The sequence below is a fragment of the Armigeres subalbatus genome, chromosome 1 (assembly GCF_024139115.2).
Source record: "Armigeres subalbatus isolate Guangzhou_Male chromosome 1, GZ_Asu_2, whole genome shotgun sequence".
In the NCBI taxonomy this organism is placed as follows: Eukaryota; Metazoa; Arthropoda; class Insecta; order Diptera; family Culicidae; genus Armigeres; species Armigeres subalbatus.
Window position 1 is genome coordinate 292,785,115 of NC_085139.1, and position 27,597 is coordinate 292,812,711.

The window sequence follows — 27,597 nt, forward strand, 5'->3', positions numbered from 1 at the left end:
TAAAAGCAGGTTGCAACGTGCTAGCCGAAGCGGACAAGTTTCTATAGGAAACAATGGGACAATATTCTGCGTCGAATGCAATCTGTTGCGAGCGACATGAGAAGCACACATATTGCACATCAATCACAGTAACTTATATTGTCGCGCTCTTCTTAAACGCTCAACTCTTCGCGGTGATAACGCGCAAGCAAAGATTGCGCAGCAGCGCGCCCATAAACTTTTACACAGGGTGTGAGTCTGTGCTGTTTAATTTAATAAGCCGTCGAATGGGGTTGCCATAGTTGAATAGCCGCCGTGTGTAAAGTAAATGGGCGCGCTCCAGCGCAATAGGGCACTGCACGGACTGCTTTGTCTCTTTCTCGCTGCAAAGAAATTAGAAAACAACAAGGCCAGTAAACGTCAAAATTTATGAGGAACGAAAGAGAAAGAGATGTTTCCGTGCAGTGCCCTATTCAACGGAGGCTGATTCAGATGATAACGATCTGAGTGTTTATCTTGGGATGCATAATACACTCTGTTCTTAGTGTGCACGCCTCGCTACTGTCCTGGCTCTTCCTAAAGCCCCAAACGCAATATAACGGAAAGGCGACGGAAACGGCAAATTTGACAGAAAATATTTGGGCCAACTGTCAAATTTTCCGTTTCCGTCGCCGTTCCATTGTATTGCGTTGGGGGCTTTACTCCGAAGTTTGTACGCCAACCTCTCTAGCACATGCGCCCGTACACGGATAAAAATGAATAAGCTAGTTAGCTTATTATTCATTCATTACTAATATTTTTCAAATTATATTCTCTCCGAAGATTAAAAATTATTCCTTCTTTTAAGCATTGCGCTGCTTTTCTAAAATATAATCATAAGATTGATTTTCAAGTTCTCATTATTAATCTGAAAACTTGGCGAAAATTTTCTCATGTTTTGCGAAGTGACGCTGCACATGTTGTTCAGCGAGAGAAAAAAAAGATAGCTGCAGGATTCCTTTTTTTATAAAATAAGCAGTTGGCGGACGGCCGATAATGGAGGCTAGCCGTTCTTCCTGGAGGAATAAGTTCTGCCATGTACAGGTAACTTTTACTATTTCCTTTTTTCTACAGACCCTTTCAAAATAATATGACGATTTTATTTCAATTCATCCGTTCCACAGATTGATTTGGTCATCCCGATTTTGGTTGAGGAATTATGCTTGCAAAAAACAGGACTCCTGCATAATTCTCAACTCTATTGAAGTAACGATCGCTACAACCAGCGGTGCAGTGACGATAGCAGATTCAGTTGCTTCCCCTACTGTTGTTTTAGCTGCTACCATGTCACCACCAGCAGCACGGCGGATAGTGTCCGGGAGTGAATCTTTCTAATGTCCCCTTGGAGGAGCTCAGATTATGAATGATTTTCCACCGTCGCAACCGATTTCGCCACCGTCTCTACTTTCTCTAAAATGGGCATTATGACTATCCAGCTTTCCACGCTCGGTAATGGCGGCTTGCCGGTGTGTAAAAATCAATCGGTCACTGTACTGTTTGACACTAGCTGGAGGAAAACTCACTGGCGAAAAGGCCTTTTTTCCCTTCCCCTCATCCAGGAACGCCAGTGAGCTTTCCTCCAGCTAGTGTCAAACAGTACAGTGACCGATTGATTTTTACACACCGGCAAGCCGCCATTACCGAGCGTGGAAAGCTGGATACTATACCGCAGAATGCTCTGAATGTTTATGCAACGAATACAACAAAAGTTCAATAAGTTTATAAAACAAGTTTCTTATTTCCTCGTATTATCTTCCAATTTTGACATTTCATATTATTTATTTTGTTTTCTATTCAAAAATCGTTTTGGCGATAAACTACATTTAATCTTCATAAAACTAAAAGTTGAATAAGCGTTTTCAATGATTAAACTTAAATTAAGCATTCACAGCTTACTATAAGTATAATCACACCAATGAGTGGATAGACCGAATATGGTTTTAGATTAAAATTTAATCTATTGTCAGATTTTCTGGATATGATACACTGCGCGGCGTTTGTATTGTTCCCAAATGGGTACTTGCACAAAACTTCACGCGGCGAATGACTGTCGAAAGGTACGGCCGCGCCAAACGATACACCGCAATGCTATTCACCCATAAGAATCAAGTAAACGGGGTGCAAAAAGCGCGGCGGTACCTTTCATGAAGGGTTCGTCGCGTGCAATTTTGATAAAATCAGACAATATTAAGCTTTTTTATTTTTGAATTCAGTGCCATATGAAAAGCCCTTTTGAACAGCCGAGTCACCGCTCATCTATGGGTCTGCAAGTGTCTATTCTTTATTGGTACCGCTGTACATAAAATTTTATTTACTTTTTGCAGTTCATTCAATGACCGAATGGTGGCGCACACCTTGGTGAAAATCAAAAGTTTTTGACAAAACACGACAGAAAGGAAAAAATCGCGATCTGAAAGACGAAGTTTTTCTTCTGCCGGAATCAGCGTTTTATTTCTATTTGTACGTCGAAATCCTTCTCATATTGAGTAATCATCATCATGGGCGATTCCGAACTGGCCCGCAAGAACTGGGAGCTGGAGAACAACATCGAGACGCTGCCGTCGAGCGACGAAATCTTTCGTTACGATGCCGAACAGCAGCAGCGCATCCTGGCGGCTCGGCCCTGGGAGAAGGATCCGCACTTTTTCAAGGACATCAAAATTTCCGCCCTGGCTCTGCTGAAGATGGTGATGCACGCTCGCTCCGGAGGGGCCCTCGAAATAATGGGACTACTGCTAGGTAAGGTCGAGGAGGACACCATGGTCGTGATGGACGCCTTTGCGCTGCCGGTCGAGGGCACCGAAACTCGGGTCAATGCCCAGTCGCAAGCCTACGAGTACATGACGGCCTACATGGAGGCGGGCAAGGAAGTGGGACGCTGCGAGAACGCCATCGGGTGGTACCACAGCCATCCGGGCTACGGCTGCTGGCTGTCGGGAATCGACGTCAACACTCAGATGCTCAATCAGAACTACCAGGAACCGTTCGTGGCGATCGTGGTTGATCCGGTTAGAACCGTTTCCGCAGGAAAAGTTTGTCTGGGAGCGTTCCGGACCTATCCAAAAGGTATAAGAATTCTATGGTGAAGAACTGTTAGTTGATTTAAATTATGTCAATTTCAGGATATAAACCACCGAACGAGGAACCATCCGAGTACCAGACCATCCCGTTGAACAAAATCGAAGATTTTGGTGTACACTGCAAGCAGTACTATCAGCTGGAAGTATCCTACTTCAAGTCGGCTTTGGATCGCAAACTGCTGGACTCCTTGTGGAACAAGTACTGGGTGAATACGCTGGGCAGCTCGGGTCTGCTGAGTAACGCCGATTACACGACCGGACAGATCCTTGATCTATCGGAGAAGTTGGAACTGAGCGAGGCCAGCCTGGGACGTGGTCCGTTTGTAGTGAGTGGAACGGATCCAAACGAGAAGCGCACGGAAGATAAGCTCTCGAAGGCTACCCGGGACTGCAGCCGTGCTTCTATAGAACTGATTCACGGATTGATGGCACAGATTGCGAAGGATAAGCTGTTTAACACAATCAACGTGAAGGCCGCCAACTGAGCTGGTCGCTTATTCGATATACACATCAACATTACTCGTACAGCAGGTAAACGAAGTTAATTCAATAAATCTGATAACATATTTCTTGATTTGCTCAGTAATTTACATGTTTCCCTAATAGTCTTTTCTCTTAAGTGAGGCTTTTATACTTTCCCTTTTTACTTTTGTATTTTTTCTCAGTAATGTTCCTATTAAGATTAATTTTTGTGTGCAAAACATCGTATTTCCCTCCCCTGACTTTCTTTCATTTCTAAGATTAACAAAAACTTTCTAGTTTCGTTTCCTCAAAGTTTATTAACTTCTATATAACCTTTTTACTGTAATTACTGTATCCTATCCCTACACATGTTAGCATGACTTTATTAGATCCGGCCATTTCATCGTCATCAGCTTCATCCTCCTCATCTTCCTCGCCGGAGGCATTCTCGAGCTTAAACGTGATTCCGAAAAACTCCCTCAAATGCTGCAAAAAATATATCGAGTATTGCGACAGTGGCCCAATCAAAAATTTGGACACATCCTTTTGTCCCAATGCCATGTACAGGGCCACAATCCATTGGAATGTCGAGTCCACGCAACCACCGCGATAAATCTCATCCAACAGCTTCATTGCTGCCTCCCGTCCCACATCCTCCGGGATCGAAGGGTTCCCACCGTCTTCCAAGGTTTTCGAAATTGCTTCCGCCGAAAATTTACTTCCATCGGTCGTTTCCGCCACTAAATTGACTCCATAGCCGGGACTGTTGCCCGACCTCTTGCCTTTGTGCTGGTCAGTATTGATGTAAACATCCGGTAAGAAGTTCAGCATAACGCCTTTGGCAGATTCCACTGCTCGGTTGGCCATTGCCGGTGAAACTTTGCAGCAGTAAGCCGTCCCTCGTATCCGCTTGACCATGCTTTGCTTCGTGCATTGGATGGCCTTCAACGTTTTCCTAACTGGACACTTAAAATTTACTTCTCCTCCTCCTCTTGGCATGATTCCGCGCTTTCGGACGGTCAACTCCATTCCTTCATCTACCAATAGGAACCGCTTCAATGTCGCGAAAGCAGAAGCCTTGATGTGATCCACCGAGGGGCTCTCGGCGCTGTTCGTCACTCCACTCAGTGTGACATCCAGAGGAAGCTTGCAGAATGGTCCCAAAGCTACCAGCACGTCCAGGTAGTATCCGATTCCTCGCTCGGTGCAACAATCGTGCTGGACAGACCCCCCTTGCAGCAGCCCCGGTTGATAGCTGAACGAGCAACCGCTTCGATCCACCTTAATGCGCGTTCCGTTAGTGACTTTGTCCAACAGCTTTAGCAGGTCGGTTTCGTACTCTCTCAGGCCAGGGTTTTCATCGTCCTGTAGTCGAATGTCACGGATTTCCACCGGTTTGCCACTCAGTGTTGATAGGATCAGTCGCTGCTTCAGAAAGTTGCTTCCCCGGTAGATGAGGAAGCCGTGCTCCTTGCCGATGCTGGTCATCCCTCTAATTGTAACGAGTTGAAATTGGAAGTATCAAATGTTATTAGATGTATTTGAGCTTTCTTTTACCTGTGATTTGCAACAGTAATTCAATTTAAATTTATTTTTCTGCAAGCGCCATGTGCGACACAACAGCCCGAGTTTTCGAGTTCCAGATTTTGACAGTTATATTGTTTTGATGAAACCCTGAGACTGAACATATCGGTTCTCACGGTACGACACTCACTTCAAATATACTTTGGCGAGTGCTTAAATTTGTTACAGAGGTACTCGACACTCAAAAAAATATTGCAGTCGAAACTACACCGTTATTGGATGAAACCCATTAATGGGTGAAAAATTATACACTTTTTGATTGTCTAGAGCTGTCAAAAAAGGGGTAATTTTCCAAACTGACAAATGGGTAAAAAATACCCATGATCCAGATTTCTATGGAGTAAAAAAGTGTGCATTTTTTTACCCATTTATGGGTGAAAAAATACTTGTAAATATTACCCAGGGGGCAGCAGGGACTATGTCCAAGGGCTTGACGATCCCTCCCTAGGTCATCTGCGAGTTGTGGCGCCTGCCTAGGATGTGGTGGGGTTTGACAGTGGGCCCTGTTAAACCTCTATAAAAAGCTGCATGAATTCGCAAGTAGGCTCCGCCAAAGCGACCGTGTGCCGCTCAAAGCGCACAAGCACAAGTCCTGGTGTTAGGTGGGACGCTAAACAGCCCTGACACGACGGCTCTCCGACGAGGCAGGAGGTTTGCGCAGGCCCAATAAGCCGCCTGGAAAACCAATCATTACGAACAATATAAGAGATAATGCGACTCGATATAATCGGCAAAGACCTAGGCGACGAATACAGGATCACGATTGGAAGCTTATGGAACATGGAACTGCAAGTCGCTAGGTTTTGCAGGTTGCGACAGGATGATCTACGATGAATTACATCCCCGCAACTTCGACGTCGTAGCGCTGCAGAAGAGTTGCTGGACAGGACAGAAAGTGTAGAAAAGCGGGCATCGAGCGGCTACCTTATACCAAAGCTGTGGCACCACCGATTAAAGGCCGTTTCTTCAACACTATAGCATTATCAACGTGCACTGCCCACACGAAGGGAGACCCGATGACGAGAAAGAAGCGTTCTACGCACAGCTGGAGCAGACATACGATGGATGCCCACTGCGGGACGTCAAAATCGTCATCGGTGAACGCACAGGCAGGAAGGTAGGAAATGTATAGACCGGTCATCGGACCGGATAGTCTGCACACCGTATCGAATGACAACGGCCAACGATGCATAAACTTCGCAGCCTCCCGCGGAATGGTAGTCTGAAGCACCTTCTTTCCCCGCAAAAATATCCACAAGGCCACATGGAGATCACCTAACCAAAAAACGGAAAACCAAATCGACTACGTTCTAATCTACGGTAAATTCTTCTCCGACATCACGAACGTCCGCACTTACCGCAATGCGAATATTGAATCCGACCACTACCTCGTTGCAGTATGCCTACGCTCAAAACTCTCGACGGTGTACAACACGCGTCGAAGTCGGACGCCGCGGCTTAACATTGGGCGGCTTTAAGACGGTAGACTAGCCCAAGAATACGCGCAGCAGCTGGAAGTGGCACTCCCAAAGGAAGAGCAGCTAAGCGCAGCGTCTCTTGAAGATGGCTGGAGAGATATTCGATCCGCCATTGGTAACAGCAACCGCTGCACTTGGCACGGTGCCCCCGGATCAGAGAAACGACTGGTATGACGGCGAATGTGAGCAGTTAGTAGAAGAGAAGAATGCAGCATGGGCGAGATTGCTGCAACACCGCACGAGGGCGAACGAGGCGCGATATAAACAGGCGCGGAAAAGACAAAACTAGATTTTCCGGAGGAAAAAACGCCAGTAGGAAGATCGAGACCGTGAAGAAACGGAGCAAATGTACCGCGCTAATAACACACGAAAGTTCTATGAGAAGTTGAATCGTTCACGTAAGGGCCACGTGCCACAGCCTGATATGTGTAAGGACATAAACGGGAACCTTCTTACCAACGAGCGTGAGGTGATCCAAAGGTGGCGGCAGCACTAAGAAGAGCACCTGAATGGCGATATGGCAGACGAAGATGGCGGTATGGTGATGGACCCGGGGGACATAATTCTGGTGATGGACGCGCGCAGGACATAATTCTACCGGCTCCGGATCTCCAGGAAATCCAGGAAGAGATTGGCCGGCTGAAGAACAACAAAGCCCCTGGGGTTGACCAACTACCAGGAGAGCTATTTAAACAAGGTGGTGAGGCACTGGCTAGAACGCTGCACTGGGTCATTACCAAGATTTGGGAGGAGGAAGTTTTGCCGCAGGAGTGGATGGAAGGTGTCGTGTGTCCCATCTACAAAAAGGGCGATAAGCTGGATTGTAGCAACTACCGCGCAATCACATTGCTGAATGCCGCCTACAAGGTAATCTCCCAAATTTTATGCCGTCGACTAGCACCAATTGCAAGGGAGTTCGTGGGGCAGTACCAGGCGGGTTTTATGGACGAACGCTCCACCACAGACCAGGTGTTCGCCATTCGCCAAGTACTGCAGAAATGTCGCGAATTCAACGTGCCCTGCCCACACATCATCTATTCATCGACTTCAAAGCCGCATATGATACAATCGATCGGGACCAGCTATGGCAGCTAATCCACGAACACGGATTTTCGGATAAACTGACACGGTTGATCAAAGCGACGATGGATCGGGTGATGTGGGTAGTTCGAGTTTCAGGGGCATTCTCGAGTCCCTTAGAAACGCGTAGAGGGTTACGGCAAGGTGATGGTCTTTCGTGTCTGCTATTCAACATCGCTTTGGAAGGGGTAATACGAAGAGCAGGGATTAACACGAGTGGTACAATTTTCAATAAATCCGTCCAGCTATTTAGCTCTGCCGACGACATAGATATTATGGCACGTAACTTTGAGAAGATGGAGGAAGCCTACATCAGACTGAAGAGGGAAGCCAAGCGGATCGGACTAGTCATTAACACGTCGAAGACAAAGTACATGATAGGAAGAGGTTCAAGAGAAGACAATGTAAGCCACCCACCGCGAGTTTGCATCGGTGGTGTAGAAATATTTGTGTACTTGGGCTCACTGGTAACTGCCGAAAATGATACCAGCAGAGAAATTCGGAGACGCATAGTGGCTGGAAATCGTACGTACTTTGGACTCCGCAAGACGCTCCGATCGAACAGAGTTCGCCGCCGTACCAAACTGACTATCTACAAAACGCTTATTAGACCGGTAGCTCTTTACGGACACGAGACCTGGACGATGCTCGTGGAGGACCAACACGCACTGGGAGTTTTCGAAAGGAAAGTGTTGCATACCATCTATGGTGGGGTGCAGATGGCGGAGGGTACGTGGAGGAGGCGAATGAACCACGAGTTGCATCAGCTGCTGGGAGAACCATCCATCGTTCACACCGCGAAAATCGTACGACTGCGATGGGCCGGGCACGTACACGGAGATTTGTAAATACACATTTTATGGTTTAAAATCACCCACCTTTAGAAGCTATATGAAGCTGTCAAAAAAGTGGGGGATTTTGAAATTTGCTAAATGGGTGGAAAATACCCACCTTGAGACAGCGCTGTTTTGAGCAGAATATGGGTGTTTTTCACTCGTTTATGGTTGAAAAAATACTTAGCCGTTTTTTTAAACTTATGCAGTCAGGGTTAAGAATAATTAAATAGAATAAATACGTAATTAAAGAGGTAATTAATTAACCAATTAATTTCAAATAAAGCGTTTAAATTAGTGCTTATTTCCAACTAAATGTTTGCCTGAATCTGCCGTTGTCGACAAGCTTGAAGGTAAGTGTTTTTGAATCTCATCCAAATATGTAGTCTGATACCAAATATTACTAGAGAGATCAAGTTAAATTTAAACTTTCCGTAGATTACACCATTCCGGACCAGTTTTTTCAACGGCGGCATAACCCATCAGGAAACAAGAATGATGACGGAATGCAACTGGATATCTAAAGACATCAAACTGAATTACCAGCATCCAGAAGGACTTGAAGAGCCAGCGGTTTTAGTGAAGAGATGTTTTCAAATAGCTAATTTAAAACTTAAATATGTATGTTTTCCTATTATGAAATGATGAATAAATTACGTTTTGTGTTATGAAATTTAAATATATCGATTCAATATTTGGTAAACCTCAGAACCTCCAGAACCGCTAAATCATTTGGCCAAATGGGTATTTTTCACCCATCTGGATCGATTTTGCTTTTGAGAAGGTGGGTAAAAAGTAAACATCACTTTTGACGTACAAACCTCCTACCCACTTATGGGTAAAGGCTCTTTACTCACCTTATGGGTTAGTCCAGTTATCTTCAAGATGGGTGAAAAAACACCAATTTCTGGGTCCTCCCATTTCTCCGTGTAGCCAGAATGTCAGACAGTAACCCGGTGAAAATGGTTCTCGACAACGATCCGACGGGCACAAGAAGGCGAGGTGCGCAGCGGGCAAGGTGGATCGATCAGGTGGAATAAATATATAATAAATAATAGATACCTCCGCAGCATTGTAATCATTGTTTAAGCGATATAAAAACAATCACTTTTGAACAACATATTGAATGAATGATGAGTAGGCGAATTGGCCTCCCAAGTAACACCGAAAACATCATTATTAACGAAGATCTAATAATGATGTTGAATAAAGGTCGGGAAAATGAAATACAAAACATGTTTTGTTCAAGGAAAGCTATGATAAGGTTTTTGCAAAACATACAGCAATTTGATCAGAGAAGAAGTTTCATACTACATTCTCACAACTTGCTGATAACATGTCATTTTTTGACATTTGTTTGGTTTTTTGAGATGTTTCGATTTACATTCTCACAACACGAACAATGTCATAACATGTTCATTTTTTTACATTTGTTTCGTCAGAATATATTCCACAATGATAGAAGTTGAACGTAATTTCAACATTTTTTAAGATCAATGTTATGAACGTTCTTCATCGACCCTGTTGTTTATCGACAACTCTCCATATTGTTTTTCATTTGCAGATTCGAGAATTTGTTTACATATCCATTTCAAAATTATGCTTCGGCTATAACTATATTTTTCTTCAATCAATGGCGCATGAATTTAGGAGAAGTAAAATGAAAAGTTAGCCAATGAAACATGAGCCGCATATAATGTTTCGACCGAGACTTTGAAACAAATTTGATTTATTTATTCAGTTTGTATATTTATGTTTATTAATATTATTAAAATGGTGTTCATCATTTCATGCATGCTTGTTTTCATTCGTTTTTTGTATAAAATTTATTTCTTTGAACGTGTTGGTCAGCATTTTTATTTTGGTATTCAATTTGACAGAACCATGTTGAAAGTCGGTTACTGAAAACATCCTTAGTACTTTAGTTTAGTCTTGTAAATGTGCAATCAAAAACAAGGTTGCAACTCAAAGATGTTGAAAATATCGATAATTTTTGCGCTGTTTGGGTCGTGTGAAAGTAATCAAAGCAGTTTTTCATACCAAAACGTAACATACTATATGTTCGAAAGATGTATTTTTCACACTAATACAACAAACCGTGTTACTTGGGCTACTTCAGTCCCATTAGGGTCTCGCCGACATTTCTCACCAACACAAACGCGGGTTCGTGGTTGCAAACAATACCATTTGATTTTGCCGTGACAGCTGCTCGTGGTTGCAAACAAACCGAGTGAAAGTGTGAGTGAAACGTGCGTGTACGTACACGATCGCTGAAAGCCTAATACTAAAGACACACTGATGGTACAAGTACCACGGTTATATACCCTAGTACATATTGTACCATGGTTTTCCACGTTGTACCAGCATGGTACAAGGTGACACACTAGTGGTACAACTTGTACCATGGTACGAATACCACCAGTGTGTCATTAGTATAATGGGCGATTTATTCTGATTGTTTTTGTAATCGATTTTTTTTATGGTGTTCAAATTTATGTACACTGTAAACCCAGGAATACTCTTTAAAGAGTAAAAAATGAACATTTTTCGCCGATATATGGAGCTGTCAAAATAATGGGTAATTTATTTTTGACAATAATGCGTATTTTATGCCCATTTCCATGTTCCATGTTTTTACTCATTAATGAGTGAAAAACAAGTTCAGTTTCAAACAAACGATGGAAAAAGCTGTTGGCGGAAGAATGGTAAGAGTTTTTGTTTTTTCTATTAATACTTGAAATATTTAAATAAATTATATCTATTTCAGTTCACAAACGCTGTCAAGAACCAGGAGTTTGAGCCCTTTATGTACACATGCCTCATAACCCGAATGGATTGGGGTAGACCCCGTTGCAAGTATGTACCAAGCGATTCGGACAAAAGCTAGACTGCTGCGGAACACCCACCGGCACTTATAAAACGCTCCGTGATAGGATCAATATGTTGCTTACATTCGGTTCCAAATCTGGAGATCCTGTGCGGTGCTTATTTCTAGATTGCTTTGAGAATAGGTCGTATGTGCAAAAGAGAGATTCTCTTTGATCGCGTTCTCTTTCGCTAATATATCGGCTAGTTTTGCATTTTTTGCTACATTTCCACTTCAGCATGATAGACAAAGCTATCGTTTTTGGTTATTTGCCAAAAAAATCGAAGTAAGCTTTTGTATAGTTTTGTAATAATCGAAAGAGAATAGATCCAAAGAGAGACTCTCTTTTGCACATACGACCTATTTTCAAAGCACTCTAGATTCGTTTAATCACCCGGCTTCTGGTGATTCAACATCCGGAGGATGAATTTTTCAAGGTAATTGTGATACTCTCAGTTATCGCTTTTCTAATGTAACTGATTATTTCCTGTATATTATAGCAATCGAATAACGTCGGGAATAACCTTCGCACTGACCACAACTGTCTGGAATAACCGTCGAGACAGCCGCTGGGAGTACTTTGACTGCCGGTGGTAGAACCGGGAAGAGAGAGGCTTCATAAAGTCAACAAGTGGGACTCGGAGCCCGGTAACCATATTATTACTACTATTAAAATATGCTTAAATAAAGATTATTCCATGCACCCTATGTAAACGAGTCGCTTGTTTTAATATTACATAAAACTTATTTAAATGAAAGTACACTGTGCCACCAAAGTACTCTTTAATGGGTAAAAAAATGCCCATTATGAGGTTAAATAGTTCAACTCATTAAAAGAGTAAAAGGCCTTTACTCATTAAAGAGTAGTTTGACTTTACGTCAAAACAAGGTGTAATTTTTACCCATTAAGGATATTGAAATATAATGCAAAATGAGTAAAATAAACCCCTTTTTATTTATTACCGTGGAAAAACAGGGAAACTGGATTTGCTGTTTCGAATCGAGAAGAAAAGATCAAGTTTTCCACATCATGATAAGGTATTTTATTTAAACAAAGTTTAAAACAAAGTTTAAACTGGGGTCGTGGGATCAAACCCCACCGAAGGGGCGGTTACCCTCCAATACCTTTTCCGAACTAAATCTATCACATGTTGTACATATGCATAATCAAGTTTCAGACATAGTAATAAACAAAGTTTTTAAATACATGGAAACCTGCATTAATGATCATGAACTTAGTTTATAAACATCATCAAGGCATCAATGCTTCTCGCCTTTTGAGTCACGCAGCATCGTCAATAGTGTTTATCCTATGAACTTGTTGGGATCTCCTAGTAGGTACCAGCATCTCGACTTCATCAGATTCTGTAATCCGGGACCTTGGTTTTTGGGAGCTGCAGCCATGGTTCTTTATCATTGGCGAAAGTTTGGCCGCAGTTACAAGCAAGGGGACTAGTTTGGCGCGGACTGAAAATATGGATTTATTTATGTTTCAATGTTTTAGAGCACTAATAAAATACTTACTGTCAAACACAGCAGCATCAGCTTCTATTTCCGCTGAAATTTGATCCTTGGTTGTAGATTTCGCACCCATTTTCGAAATAAAACTTAAATTTGTCGAGAGGATCTTTTTGCAAACAAATATAAACGTAACCAACTGGATTTTCACTCATTAATGAGTAAACAGTTGGAAGTACAAAAAGGGGAAAAAGTACCCCTTTTTCAAAATTTTAAAATACCCATTATTTTGACAGCTCCGTATATCGCCAAAAAATGTGTATTTTTTCCTCATTAATGAGTATTGCCGAGTTTACAGTGATAAATGATTTTTTGTTTATCAACAAGAGTAAAAAGTACCCATTCTCGGCAGTTTGACGTTTTGAATAATGAGTAAAATTTACTCCTCAATTTGACGTATAGGCCTTTTACTCATTAATGAGTAAACGCTGTTCACTCTTTTAATGAGTTGAACCACAGACAAACAGACGTAACAGCTAGAACAATTTGTTTCAAAATTCATCGGCCAGTTATTTTACCACCACCTAACGTGCATGTTGTACGAAACACAGTTTAGTACGACAATGTCAACAGAAGGCGCTAGTGTGAGATGTCAAATACAAAGGTATACGATGCGCGCGCCCCTGGATGTGAAACTCGCAAGCAGTTGAATTTACAACGACCGTTGAGCTCATGGTCGATGGGAATTTTCTCAGTGTTACGTCTGTTTGTCTGTGGTTGAACTATTTAACTTCATAATGGGTATTTTTTTACCCATTAAAGAGTACTTTGGTGGCACAGTGTATACAGCGGTATGCAACTGCAATACGGAACTCAAAATGCATTCATATCTGACACTGGCACTCATTGATAATCAAAATTTCAAACCTTCATCGTTGTCAAACAAACTCAACTTGAAATTCGTGAAATTCGCATCATTTTATTCATCAAGTTATTCATTCATATAAATTATAGTTTTCGTTTTATTGCAATCTGGTGAAGAATACACGGTTCGTAGAATCCTTAAGTTTGAATATTACGTATGGAAGTGCTAAACTTTGATCACCCGAAAATGGAACAACCCAACATCGTTTTGAGCCAATGCCGCTTCTGCTTGAATGTCACCGCACAGAACAACCTGTTTCCGAACTTCGACGATCGCAAAAACAAATCACTGTATGCTTTTGTGCAGCGGGTCTTGTCCCAAGAGGTAAATCATTCTTTAAGAGGAAATGCTTACAGTTATAACTAACAACTCTTCCGCTTTTACAGACAATGGCGGGACCTCATCACGTCTGTTGCGATTGCATTTCGATGTGGCATATGATTCAAGAATATGTCCAGGCGTGCGTCAGTGCGCACCAGATTCTGCAGGTGGGCACGTCCATGACATTGAGAAAATCATGGTTGCGGAACCAAAACGAAAATCGGATGCTGGACTTGGTTTATGAAAGAGTCCGAAAACTAAACGAGGAAATGGAGGTGCTCCGGAAGACGGTGACGCGTGCTCCACGAGTTTACGGGAAGAAACCGGCGAATACAGTACTGACAGTGCATGGAATGCAACAAGAAATGGTACAGCGAAAAGGGAGCCGGCAGCAGCAGGTGGTTAATAATATCAAGCAGGAGGACGAGGTAGAGATCGATGATTCCGACGCATTTCATTCGAATGATCCGATTGAAGCTCGGAGGAAAGATCAGGCGGATCCATTGGCTGTGGAGGTGGAACTACATAATCTCGCCCCAAGGGCGACAGGTGAACCGGTAGAAGATGCGGTCACAATTATTGAACCGAAGATCGATCAGGTAGATCTCGTGGACAGCAGCAGCGAGGAGGAAGATGATGATGACGATGAAGATGAAGAGGAGTTCGAGTCCGAGGAGGACTGTTATCCCTCGGGGGAGAAGATGAAATTCGACGAGTACGTGCTGAAAACCGTTTGTCAACTGTGTGGAACCAGAACCAGAGATATGGCGAATCATTTGGAAATCCACATCAAGGATCCGCCAAGTATAGCCAAAACTGCGATGGAATCGGACAGTAGCACAAGCAGTAATGGGTTGAAGCGGAGGAAACGGCCAAGGAAGCCGTTTGTGGTTCAGAAACCTCCGGAACCGCCCCCGCTCCAAGTCAATTCGTTGAAGTGTCAGTTTTGTGGAATCGAATTCACCAGCATGCTGGCTGCGAAACTTCATGCCCGGTCACATGGGGCGAATTGGTGAGCGAGCTACACTTACTGAGAATGGCAATGTATTTGAGAGATGTATTTTATTTTATTTTAAGACTAAGAAATCTTTCCCACGAGATAAGTAGGAAAAACTATGATCTTTAATATTATCTTATTTCATAGGCTTTTTACAAACATTGAATAAAGCTAATTTGAAACGATATTTAAAAATGAGTCTGTCCTCAGAACTATTTGCACATTTCCTGCTAATGCATCTGTTGCGCGGCTACAGTCTCCGTGCTGATGCGGTTGAGCTTGATTCCTAGTTCAGTCTAAGGAATTCGGGACCGATTTGCGATTTGGGCGTAACTTATTTTGTAAACAAACATTGGAAGACGAATTCCTGCTAAAGTAAGCATTTTCTAAGGAAACCACGGTATGCATCCAATAGAATAGGCTTTCCTCTATCAGGTAAGGGAATTAGTTTTGGAGAAAAACGCTTGCAATCTACGCAATCAATAGAACAATGTTTGTTTACAAAATAAGTTACGCCCAAATCGCAATTTGGTCCCGAATTATCAGATTGGAAATTGTTTCAACTTCATTAGGTGCAGAACAATCGGGTCTTACGTAAAGGTGACGTAGGACTACGTAGCTGCATGTAATGGATTATATTAGTAGTAGCATAGCGACCCTGTATTGCTCAGGAGTTGACAGTGTTACAGTATGTCAATTGATTGCATGGCGGCGCTTTATAACGATTTCTATATGATTGTATTGGATTTTCACATTCCATATCCAAAATGGTTCCGACTTTGGGTTTGTTGACGTAATTGATTGAAAATGCGCTTCATTGAAAATAATTTATTTCAGCAAACACTGTATTGTGGCGATCCTAAAAACTGGATCCCATTTATTTTTTTAAAATGCGCTTTTCAAAACATTAATAACGACCAAATGACTAAATCTTGTAAAAAAAGTTGAATGGCTGCAACCATCCCGACTATACGACCATCCCGACAATTCGCCGACGACCGCCGCCGATGCCGATGCTGGGATCGCTCTCCGCTCTCCACGACATATCGAACACAATGGATCGCGCGCGCGGAAAAGCACCTTTCTTGAAATCAATAAACTAAGCCCATTAGTCCCGCATCTTTGTTATCGGTATGGGTGCAAATATTATTTGCAACCATAATACTCTTAAAAGGAGCATGGCTTCTTCTTCTTCTTCTTTTTGGCATTACATCCCCACACTGGGACAGAGCCGCCTCGCAGCTTAGTGTTCATTAAGCACTTCCACAGTTATTAACTGCGAGGTTTCTAAGCCAGGTTACCATTTTTGCATTCGTATATCATTAGGCTAACACTATTATACTTTTATGCCCAGGGAAGTCGAGACAATTTCCAATCCGAAAATTGCCTAGACCGGCATCGGGAATCGAACCCAGCCACCCTCAGCATGGTCTTGCTTTGTAGCCGTGCGTCTTACCGCACGGCTAAGGAGGGCCGGCTACAGCGTGGGTACAGGCGTGGCTACAGGTTTTATTTTATTGATTACTTGAAAGTTGCTTTCCCATTTGGCTCGAGATTCCAGTTCGAGACAGCAGCACGTACGGACGTGTTCTTTGCTTGCGCATTTTTTCCAAGTGTTTTTTCACGTTTGTTCGCTGTTTACGTTTTCGCTTCGTCGCGTTGGCGTTATTTTTTCCCTGACCCGTCATGGGAGACTCGATGGCCGATTTGGTCGCGGGAAAAGTGCCTAAACGCACTGCTCTTGAAGGCGCGGGTAACCCATCTAAGCAGCTTTTGCAGAGCAACGTGTTCTCGCCGTTGCCGCTTGATGACGCCGGCAATCCGTCAAAAAAGAGGAAAAAGTAGCAATCGCAGCTGCCGCAGGTGCAACCGGAGCGGAAGGAGAAGTGCCCGCCCTTGTTTGTGAAGGGCGATCCGCCAGATTTACGCCCAAAAATTCGCCTGCTGATCGCTAAGGGGCTGAAATGTACTTTTCGGCTCTGCAGTGAGGGCGTGAAAGTGATACCAGTAAACAAATCATCAATCCGTCGTGGAGTTCCTCGAGGTCCACAAGTATGAGTACTACACTCATGACCACCCCGGCACTAAGCCGCTCAAGGCTTTGCTGCGAGGGCTCCACGACATGAAGGAGGCAGAGCTCTAAACAGACCTTGAAAGTTGCGGACTGAAGCCAGTAGCCATGCACAAGATCGCTCGCCACGACAAGGCGAGAAGATATCGCGACCAGCTTTTTCGTCTGCAGCACGGCTCCACCACCTGGAAGGACCTAAAGCTGGTTGGCGTAATAAATTACACCGTCGTTGACTGGGAGCGATATCGGCCCGTGCATCGCGACGTCACGCAGTGCACCAACTGCTTCAACTTCGGACACGGCACCAGGAACTGCCGCATGAAGTCGCGCTGCAACAAGCGTGGTGAACCTCATCCAACTGACGAGTGCGTCAAGATGGAGGTGGCCGATCCCAACTGCGTCAACTGTGGCGACAAACATCGGTCCACCACAAAGGGCTGCCCAAAGCGAGCCGATTTCCTGGAAATCCGGAAGAAGGCTTCCACAAATTCATCGAAGCCGTTGGAGTGGAAGTCAACACCTCCGTCGGAGTCGTCACTTTCATCGAGGCTTACTGGGCTGCCTGCGCTTAAGACCCGGTGCAAATTATCCAATCCAGATTGGTGGACCTCAGAAATAGTGATTTTTTTCCAATATGATCCGCGCTCTCCCAGACTGTGCTAAGCCGTTCTGGAAGTTGACCAAAATTCTAAAATCCAATCCCCGGCCCATTCCACCTTCGATCCCACTAGACAACAATGACTCTAAGGATCGCTTGATAACTCCTGCAGAGAAGGCAACTGAAATAGGTCGCCATTTCGTCAGCTAACACAATCTTGGACAGAACATCATCAGTCCACTGAAGTATCTAGTAAAAAGGGGAGTAGACTTTGTCTTCTAGATATAGTAAGCGTAAACACGTCTTGTTCAGTGGGTAGTTAGTTAACTTCTGATCGTAGTATATTTCTCCTATTCGATACATGTCTAAAACTACTTAATTCCCTTTTCTCTCTTCCTGCTTTCTCGCTTCTCTGAGCGAGTTCACAAGCGATCGCATAGGGTTGCCACAACTCCTCCATCCTTAAGTTATAGACTAGTTCAAATTAAATTCAAAATATTTACAACACTAAATCCATTTAGTAATAATTTCACTACTCGAATGCACAATATTCATGCTTAACTGCTATACAATTAAAATTTACATTTGTACAATTTAAAATTCACTAATATGTTCGGTTCTACTAATACAGATAGACAAATTCACTTTTCCTCCGTTTCTTATTTCTTCTTTTAGAACGTCTAATCGGAACCATTGGGAGTGGATCTGATTCTTCTTCATGTTGTAAAACTTTCTGTGGTTCTGCACTAAAGAAAATGAAAGAATCGGTTGGGTAGCCATAAAATTCGAAATCTTGAGTAGATTGGTCGTCGGATTCGGATTCTTCTTCATTCCGTCTTCTTTTACTTCTTGTTCCTGATTCGTTACTACGTCTCACCGAAATCGGTGATAAAACATTCGATGACGACGACAAAAGTGGTGCTTCTACAGATGACGAAACTGGTGCTTCTTCTGGATTTCTTACTGGCGACAAAATGAGTGCTGGATCATGCATCGGGGTCGCTGAACTCTCATGTGGGAACATTAAAGTTCCTTTACGGCGAGAGTTAGAAGATAGCTTAAGCTGACGCTTATGCGCCAACACTATCCTTCCCCCAAGAGAAATCTGGAAAGTAGCATCAGAAACCTGTTTTAAAAATGTGGCTGGCAACCATCTTCTGATGTCGGTTGGGTTAATGTTTTTGTAAAAAATCTGATCTCCATTCTTGATCTTAGTTAATGCGTCTGGCTTTTATTAACTTGCGCATTAGCCAAATAAGAATCATCATGCGAGTTAGTCAAGTGGTTTTAAAATTATTCTTAGGATTAATTAGGTCCATCAAGGTATATAAGAGCTTATAAGAGAGTAATCATTCTAGCGGAAATTGGCCTTTGTTGTCTAAGCAAATGTTGCGAAAGTTTGATAAAAAAAATAAGCAATTTGTTCCTCAATATCCGAACTCCCGATCTCAGAATCCAGCATAAACTTTTTCAAAACGTCTTTTACCAATCGAACTGTTCTCTCCGCTTGTCCATTACTCTCCGGATGGTATGGTGGACTCTTCATGACCAAAATCCCCTGATTTTTCAAAAAGCTTACAAAACTGTCGGAGTTGAATGGTGGTCCTCCATCCGTAACTGCAACATCCGGCATTCCATATCGAGCAAAAATCTCTAGAAGACCCTTCAAAACCTTTTTGCTATCTGTTCCATGTCGCATGTACTTTAACTCGATCCACTTGGTAAAGCTGTCAACCACAACAAAAAAAACCTTTCTATCAAAATGAAAAAAATCAGCATGAATTCTGCTGAAGGGTTTAGTCGTCGGAATCCACTTGGAATAGGGAGCCTTTTGGTTGATCGCTGTCATTTGATGGCATATCGCACAGGTCTTTACGTAGTCTTCAACATCCTTGTTCAACCCGAACCAATAAACTGTCCTCCGAGCTAGCTGTTTGATTTTGCTGATTCCTGAGTGGTTCATATGAAGCATTTTGAGTACCTTTCGCTTCATACTTTCAGGAATAACCACGCGATCCTGGAACAAAACGCATCCATCGACCTCTTCAAGCTCCTGGTAATGTGAGTACACGTCAACAAAACGCCGTTCCAATCTCTGAGGCCAACCCTGCTTCAAATATTTCAAAATTGTCTGTAGGAACTCATCGCTTAGAGTCTTTAATGCCACCTCTTTGTAATCAATTGGAAATTCGTTGGAAAAATTTAAATTTTTGACATATTCCCGTGCCCAATCTTTGGGAATCACCTCTGATAAAGGAAAACGACTGCAAAAATCGGCATTACCCATTCGGGATGAAGGCCGATACACAATATCGTAGTCATAAATGGAAAGCTCCATAACGTACCTCTGCAAACGTGTCACCGAAATGGAATTCTTACCCTCCTTTCCAAAAATTCCGATTAGAGGCTTGTGATCGGTGTAGATAGTAAAATGCATACCGTAAAGGAATTTATGAAATTTCTTTACGGTGCTCTAACTGCTAACGCCTCGAGATGCAATATAGGGTAATTTTTCTGGGCACTGTTTAAAGAAAAAGAGGTAAAGCATATAGGTTTCTCCTCGTCCTCAACCAAATGTGCAATTACACCTCCTAATCCATAGCTACAGGCATCTGTTACTACTACAACTGGCTTATACGGGTCAAAATATTCCAAAAGGTTTGGGTTTAAAAGAAATCCTTTACAATCATTGAATGCTTTTTCACAGTTGTCAGTCCAACAATACGTCACGTTTTTCTTCAAAAGGTTGTAAAGGCAGCTGATGCGAGAAGATAAATTTGGAATGAACTTCGAATAAAAAGTTACAAGTCCCAAAACGCCTTTAGTTCTGAAACATTCCGTGGAGCTTTCGCTTCACGAATAGTTTTAACTTTATCAGGGCAGGGAAGCAATCCCTCGTCCGTTAAAACATGCCCCAAATAAGGCAAACGCGTTACAAAAAATTTGCATTTCTTTAGATTTACCTTTATGTTGGCTTTAGTTAGCCTTTCTAAAACCAAAAAAAGTTTCTTCTTGCACTCGTTGAAGTTTTCTCCCGCTATCAGCACGTCGTCCAAATAAACTGTAACGTTCTCCAAACCACAAAGTACTTGGTCCATGACCTTTTGAAAAATTGCAGCGCTAGACGAAGCTCCCTGTGGGAGTCTGTTGTATGTATAGAGGCCCTTGATGGTATTTATTACCATGAACCTCTTCGAACGATCGGTCAAAAGTAGCTGAGTATAAGCACCTCCAAGTCCAAAGAGCAGAAAATTTTGAACCCGAAAGTGTAGCAAAAGATCCTGAGTAACAGGCAAAGGGTACGTATTTGGAAGCAAAACTTTATTGATAGATACTTTGCAGTCTATCACCAAACGAATATTTTTATCCTTTTTGACAATGGCAATAACCGGCGAAGCCCATTCGCTGGCTTCAACTGGTGTGATAACTTTTTGCTTTTCCAAATCTTCCAAATAATCAACAACTTGCTGTCTCAAACGCAACGGAACCTCATAGGCTTTTTTAAAAATGGGTGTATCTTCCTTCAAGATTAACTCTCCCTTATAACCAACTATCGGACTAGAAAAATCTTTGGTGAAAATCGTCGGAAACTTACTCATTACTTCATCGACAACTGTTTGCTCGTCAGTCACGTCAATGTTCCCAACCATCAACGGAGGATTGTTAAATGTGTTTCGCCATCCTAAATAAAATTCGTCCAACCATGTACGGCCAACCAGAGGGATGAAATTGTTCTTGCACCGTAAAACAACCATGGTTAGCTGTTTCCGGTTCCCAGCGAGCTGTACATCAACACAAATTCTTCCAACTACATTCAATTTGTTTCCGTCAATAACAACAAGTTTTTTGTTGCATCGCTGCAGCTCACAGCTTTTGAAATTTCTCAAATACAGCTCTTCTGGAATAACGCTCTCCGCTGATCCACAATCAATCTCCATGGTTAGACGCTTTCGATTGATTAAAACCTCCACATAGCAGGGATCACTGATCTTGTTGACTGACGAGATCATGAGACAAGGCATGCCATCAGAATAATCTGAATCTGAGTCTAAATCTTTCTTTAAACGCTTAAACAGTCCTGAATCTTTTGTACTGGAAGATGGTTTTGGAGAATCAAGAAATTTAACACTGGCTTGGTTCTTACGCGGGCTTTTTCCATGCAAACGGTAGCAAAATTTCCTTGTATGTCCAGTTCGCTTGCAAAAGGAACAAAGGTAAACTGGTTTACCTGAGCTTGCGCCTCTTTTGCCTTGGTATCTACCATTGCTTCTACTCCTGGACAAAAACGATCGATTTCTATCAAAACTACGGCTCCGGCTTCGGAATCTACTCCTAGACCGCGAAGCATCAGATCGGTTACCCAATCTGGCCACTAAACTAACGCGTCTGTCATCGTCGTGTTTCAATTGCTTCGTCCTACAAGCCGATATCTCCGAATTGAGAATCAACCGTTCTGCTTTAGCAGCAGACAAATCCTCTTCATCACATAACCGTTTCTGTAACTGAACATCGTTCACTCCAATTACAAGCATATCACGAATCGGCCTATCTTTGAATTCTCCAAAATCGCATCTTTCAGCCAAATTCTTGACTGTAATTACAAATCCTCTAATGACTCGTTTCTACCTTGCCCTTCAGTATGAAATTTGTAACTATGCATAACTGCTGAATTGTTCTTATCATAACGTTTCTTAAGTTCATCAGTCATTTGTTTATACGTTAAATCATTGAAATTCTTTCCTGGGAATAGCCTTTTAAGTTCTGTGAAAATCTCTTTTCCACAGACTGCCAGGAATGACGTTTTATAACGTTCTTCCGGAAATTCATTATGTTTAAAAATCCATTCCAGCTGTTCTTGGTATTGGCTGAATGGCATAGAGTAAGGGACGAAAGGATCGGCAATCGACGTCAAGGTCATCCTTCCCAAAGAAACGCACAAAATCAACAAAAATCAAAATGAAAATTGGCCCAATTAAAACACAAAATAAATAAAATAAATCTCGCTGAAGAGTAGAAACAAAAACAAAACCAACGTACCTGTTTAAACAATGCACTCGATGATCCAAGATCAAATGCACTCCACCAAATCCAAATCCAAATCGTCACCAAAACAGCACACAGCAACAAAATCCGCTCGAAGTTTTCTCCGTCGAAGCACTTCTCAAAAAAAAAATCCTCACAGCAGCATCCACCATAAACAAAAGCTTTCCTTCGTTGCACTCGATCAAAAAATATCCACGTAACAGCAGCAGCTCTGCGACCCAACAGCACCCAATCAATATTGTTCACCACCGGCACACAATAAAACCAGCTGACCGACGGCTTCACACTCGGTAGTTCGTTGACCTCCGCAGATGCACTTTTCGATGCACTTTCCAAAATTTGCTGATTTCGACGCCGACACAAAACAATCACCGACTGTTTGGCTCCAATGCTCGGGTTGTCGGTAGTGGTGAAAACGATGTTAGGTTCTGATGCCACACTCACACTACTGTTAGCGCAACTGTCACCTCCGTCAGATTTTCCCTTTTTTTGTATCCGCGTTCTTGGTCACTGATCCTCCTTCGGCGAACGGTTCACACCGAGAAAAAGTGTTTTTAGTATTCGTGGAATTCGCATAAATGCTGTAAAATGTGGAAAACCAAAAATGTGTGTGTAAAAGAAAATGATCGTCGACAAAATTCCAACCACGTTTTAATTTTTTTTTACAAAATGGCTTCTATTTAACACAATGGTTTATAAAAGGTTTTCTCTATATGTTTTACACAAACCGTAAAAATGGCGTTTGAAAAACTTCTCATCACCACAAAAGAAAATGAAGCGATTGTTCTGGCGCAAATAGTTTCACATAAAGGAAAAACTCAGAACAATGGCCGTCCAAACGTGAAAAATGGGTGGAAAGCAAAATTCTTTGTCACTTCACAAAGGAATACTTACGCCGAGTGTTCTTGAAACAAATGGTATATTTGGTAATCCTACCAAAACACTATAAAACTTTCACAAAATGCACGCAGTCACTCGCAAAAATTAAAACCAACTGTAAAAACTTTACTTATAAAAATCTATCCTCGTACGCCACTGAAGTATCTAGTAAAAAGGGGAGTAGACTTTGTCTTCTAGATATAGTAAGCGTAAACACGTCTTGTTCAGTGGGTAGTTAGTTAACTTCTGATCGTAGTATATTTCTCCTATTCGATACATGTCTAAAACTACTTAATTCCCTTTTCTCTCTTCCTGCTTTCTCGCTTCTCTGAGCGAGTTCTCAAGCGTTCGCATAGGGTTACCACATCCACATGAAGCAGCCGTTAGCAAGCTTGCGAACAACATCCATCTGACTCCAAACGACTTTTCGAATGAGTTGGAGATCTCAGCTGGCGAATTGACGGCCTATATCAAATCATCAAAAAACATGAAAGCCCCAGGCTTCGACAGCATCCTAAATCTCGAGCTCAAACACATGAGTGCTCCATCCTTTAAGTACTTTTCACTGATCTTCAATCAGTATATGCTACTCAGCTACTTCCCATTGTCCTGGAAGTCTGCGAAAGTCATTCCCATCAGGAAGCCTGGGAAGAATCCCTCCTCTCCAAAAAACAATCGTCCCATCAGTCTTCTCTCAGGGTTATCCAAGCTGTTTGAAAAAGCAATTTACCACCGTCTACTCGAGTCTGCTGAACAACATAACACCTTGTGCGATGATCAGCTTGGTTTCCGACGTGGTCGATCAACTGTACACCAAATGACCCGAGTTACCAACGTCCGCAGACGGAACAAGCATGTCTCACACACATCCGCCATGGCAAACTACAAACTACATCGCTACAATCTTCCCAGGTACCTAGTAAAAATCATCCGCAACTATCTGTCGGCAAGGACATTCCGCAAGGTAGTATCATCGGGCCCCTGCTGTTCACCTTCGACATGCCAGAACCTCAAGAAGGCGACACTCTGTCACTGTTAGCAGATGACACCTCAATCGTCTACAGGGGACGATTCATACGAGCGCTCGTGGCAAAACTCCAACGAAGCCTGGATGTCCTGACAGATTATTTCACCAGCCGGAAGATCTGAGTGAACGCGGCGAAGAACCAGACCATCATCTTCCTCCACTCGAAATCCCCCAGGCTTGTTCCGGCTGGGGACTGCAAAATTATCCTCAATGGCACGACTGTGGAATGGGCCAACGAGGCTGACTACCTTGGCTCGACAGCAAGCTTATTTTTCGGCAACAGGTTGACAAAGTGTAACTACGTAACGTTTTATTGAAACTGCTGTACCTTTTGATCAACCGCCGGTCGTCTTTGTCCCTAAAAAATAAGCTTGTTGTCTGTAGGATGCATGATAGACGCAGTATATATTATCGTCACAAGGCTAGATTAGGGATCCTATAATGAGAGATATGCAAATACTTTTCCAGACGATTTAGCAACGCTGTTACTTTTGTTAGCAAACGCTTCCAGCACTTGCCGCAGCGCAAAATGTTGAAGCTTGTATATGACTTTGCATTTGATAACAATTTGGAATATGTTTGTCTGTCCACAAACAGTGTTTAAATAAGCATTACCACTGAAATAAAAGTGCAATACAAATAGGCGGAACACGATACATAAACTAGATAACTCCTACTCGCGAAAGTAAAACAAATTATTTATTCGATGAAACTTTTCATAAAATCTATCTCAATACCTCTCAACCTCGTCTCAATCTGCAACAATAACAACGTTCATTTGGCTCACGTTTTGACAGTTGTCAATGCTCGATTGGCTTACAATGGCCGCTTTCGCATATCTCTCATTATAGGATCCCTAGGCTAGATTCAAATACTCTTGGTATTTAAAATTAACCGTGTAGAAGAAACGCAAACTCGTAAAAGCTTGTTGAAAAGCGACTTCTTCCGTGGGTGTAGCGGAAACAGATATAATGGTAGATCGTTCGAATACATAAGAGAAAGAGAAAGCAAGCGACAAGGATGCTTGGTGTTCTGAGTGAGTGATTAGCACTGAAAAAGAAGTTAAAGACATATCCTGTCGTGGTGGTATCACATGTTGACTAATTTTGTTTGGTGCCGCGTGTTTTCGAGAATTTTTAATAGGGAATAGGATTTATGAATTTTTACTTATTTTTCGCTAATTGATCACTTAGATATTGAAGTAATTGAGAATCGAAGTGAACCATGTCAAAAAACTTGGCAGATAAATAAATACAATTTTGATTTAAAAAGCACGTGGCTGACCAGAAGGCGGGGCATACATCGAAGCAACACACTTACCTCATTTCACCGTATTCGGTAAATTTTACCGAAATCTCAACAGCAGAACTGTTCGGTAATTTATTTTACAGATTTTTTGTAATTTTTTCCATTGCTCAACTGTCAAAATCACTGAAAATCAGTTATATTATTTACCGAACAGTTCTGCTGTTGAGATTTCGGTAAAATTTTACCGAATTCGGCGATTTATTTTAAGTGTGAACCGAGGACCGATGCGGAGCGAGCGCGGTGTTATCGCGCGAGAACTAAAGCGGCTAAATTTATAAAGCATCCCCAACCATTGGTTGGGATGCTGGAAAAGGGCCTACAACTCGAGATAACTCATATACGTGGAGGTATGCTTATCGAATGAATCATACAGTGGATGGTTTCCTAGCCGCCGCTACCAGCATCCAGGCGCTATCGTATATGTGAAAATAGCCAGCATGAGTTAACCACCTGAAGTTTGTATGGCGAAAGACATCTAACGCGGGTTTTCTCAACAGTAGGAACTTTTCACGAAAAAAACTATTTGGTACCAGTTATGTACACGCCCGTTTCAAATCACTCAAAGACTGACCCTGGGGGTCCATAATAGGAAATTGCTTCCCTATATATAGTCGACACTTCATTTGATTTTTATGTTCCGTTTCGGGACGTTCTTCTTCCCTGGACCCTTCAAAATATTCCTATAATGGACACTCTCGTGTTTATTTTTATGGTATTGTAAACAATCATCTAATTTTGCTAGTCTAGAATAAAAGATATTTTAGTTGCCAGATAAAGATTCTCGCTGTCGTTGCTGTCCGGAACATCTTTTGCTGGCGAGGATAGGGGATCTAAATGTCCTTCATTGACATTTAGATCCCCTATCCTCCCCCTAAAAATATATACGATTTGACAGTTAGGTACCACACATGTTTCGGACAGCAGAACAAAGGGAACCGAAGCGACAATCTTTATCTGGTAACTAAAATATCTTTTTCTAGAATGCGTTGCAGAATCTTGATTTTCATAGCATAATTAACAGCATACTTAATTATGCCAATAATGGAAATAACAATGATATGGGAACTTCATGCAGAAGTAATATTTAACTCATATGATTAATCAAAATCGAATCTTGTCAGTTGATAAAATTTCCTACTTTACTTCAAATTCGGAGTAATAACTACAAATTGTGGTGCGGGTGGCCTACTCATGTCCAAAGTCGGTAAATTAATTGCTTGCCTTCCACCTGTTCGGTTATTAGCAGGCTACTGTCATGCTATTGTTTAGCCCATCGTAGCCAGGATGTACTGCACGGTTAGATGACTTTACCCATTAATGGGTACTGTGTTATTGTTGATATTATTCCCACCGTGAAAAATTCACCCATTTTCTTGAAAAAGTGCCACTACCCATTTTAATGAGTAGTGGCGCTTTTTGAAGAAAATGGGTGAATTTTCCACGGTGGGAATAATATCAACAATAACACAGTACCCATTAATGGGTGTCATCTAACCGTGTGGGCACAAATTTTTTTCATCTTCTTCTTCTTCTTCTTCATATTGGCATTATATCCCCGCACTGGGACAG

At 42.3% G+C, this 27,597-nt stretch overlaps 5 protein-coding genes across 5 annotated transcripts in view; 2 read left to right on the forward strand and 3 right to left on the reverse strand.

Moving 5' to 3' along the window:
* The window catches only part of LOC134215807 (post-GPI attachment to proteins factor 2-like), a 405,279-nt gene extending 381,259 nt beyond the window's left edge, over window positions 1-24,020 (reverse strand). The window contains exons 1-2 of the mRNA XM_062694921.1: window positions 23,709-24,020; window positions 22,809-23,395 (exon numbers count right to left, since the gene is read on the reverse strand). The gene's annotated coding sequence lies outside the window, so the exon portion shown is untranslated. The remainder of the gene's footprint in view (window positions 1-22,808; window positions 23,396-23,708) is intronic.
* LOC134207726 (COP9 signalosome complex subunit 5) lies at window positions 2,382-3,664 on the forward strand. Its single transcript, XM_062683573.1, has 2 exons — window positions 2,382-3,084; window positions 3,141-3,664. Exons 1-2 carry the CDS (start codon window positions 2,517-2,519, stop codon window positions 3,581-3,583), a joined length of 1,011 nt encoding a protein of 336 aa, XP_062539557.1. The 5' UTR covers window positions 2,382-2,516; the 3' UTR covers window positions 3,584-3,664.
* Window positions 3,851-5,265, reverse strand: LOC134207725 (probable RNA 3'-terminal phosphate cyclase-like protein). Its single transcript, XM_062683572.1, has 2 exons — window positions 5,118-5,265; window positions 3,851-5,052 (listed from the first exon to the last, which is right to left on the reverse strand). Exon 2 carries the CDS (start codon window positions 5,046-5,048, stop codon window positions 3,885-3,887), a length of 1,164 nt encoding a protein of 387 aa, XP_062539556.1. The 5' UTR covers window positions 5,049-5,052; window positions 5,118-5,265; the 3' UTR covers window positions 3,851-3,884.
* On the forward strand, window positions 13,760-15,297 carry LOC134215794 (uncharacterized). Its single transcript, XM_062694912.1, has 2 exons — window positions 13,760-14,108; window positions 14,171-15,297. The coding sequence occupies exons 1-2, from the start codon at window positions 13,941-13,943 to the stop codon at window positions 15,119-15,121; spliced, it is 1,119 nt and encodes a 372-aa protein (XP_062550896.1). The 5' UTR covers window positions 13,760-13,940; the 3' UTR covers window positions 15,122-15,297.
* Window positions 18,567-22,157, reverse strand: LOC134215824 (uncharacterized). The gene is made up of 2 exons (XM_062694937.1): window positions 21,367-22,157; window positions 18,567-18,876 (listed from the first exon to the last, which is right to left on the reverse strand). The coding sequence occupies exons 1-2, from the start codon at window positions 21,791-21,793 to the stop codon at window positions 18,842-18,844; spliced, it is 462 nt and encodes a 153-aa protein (XP_062550921.1). The 5' UTR covers window positions 21,794-22,157; the 3' UTR covers window positions 18,567-18,841.
* Window positions 24,021-27,597: the final 3,577 nt, after the last annotated feature.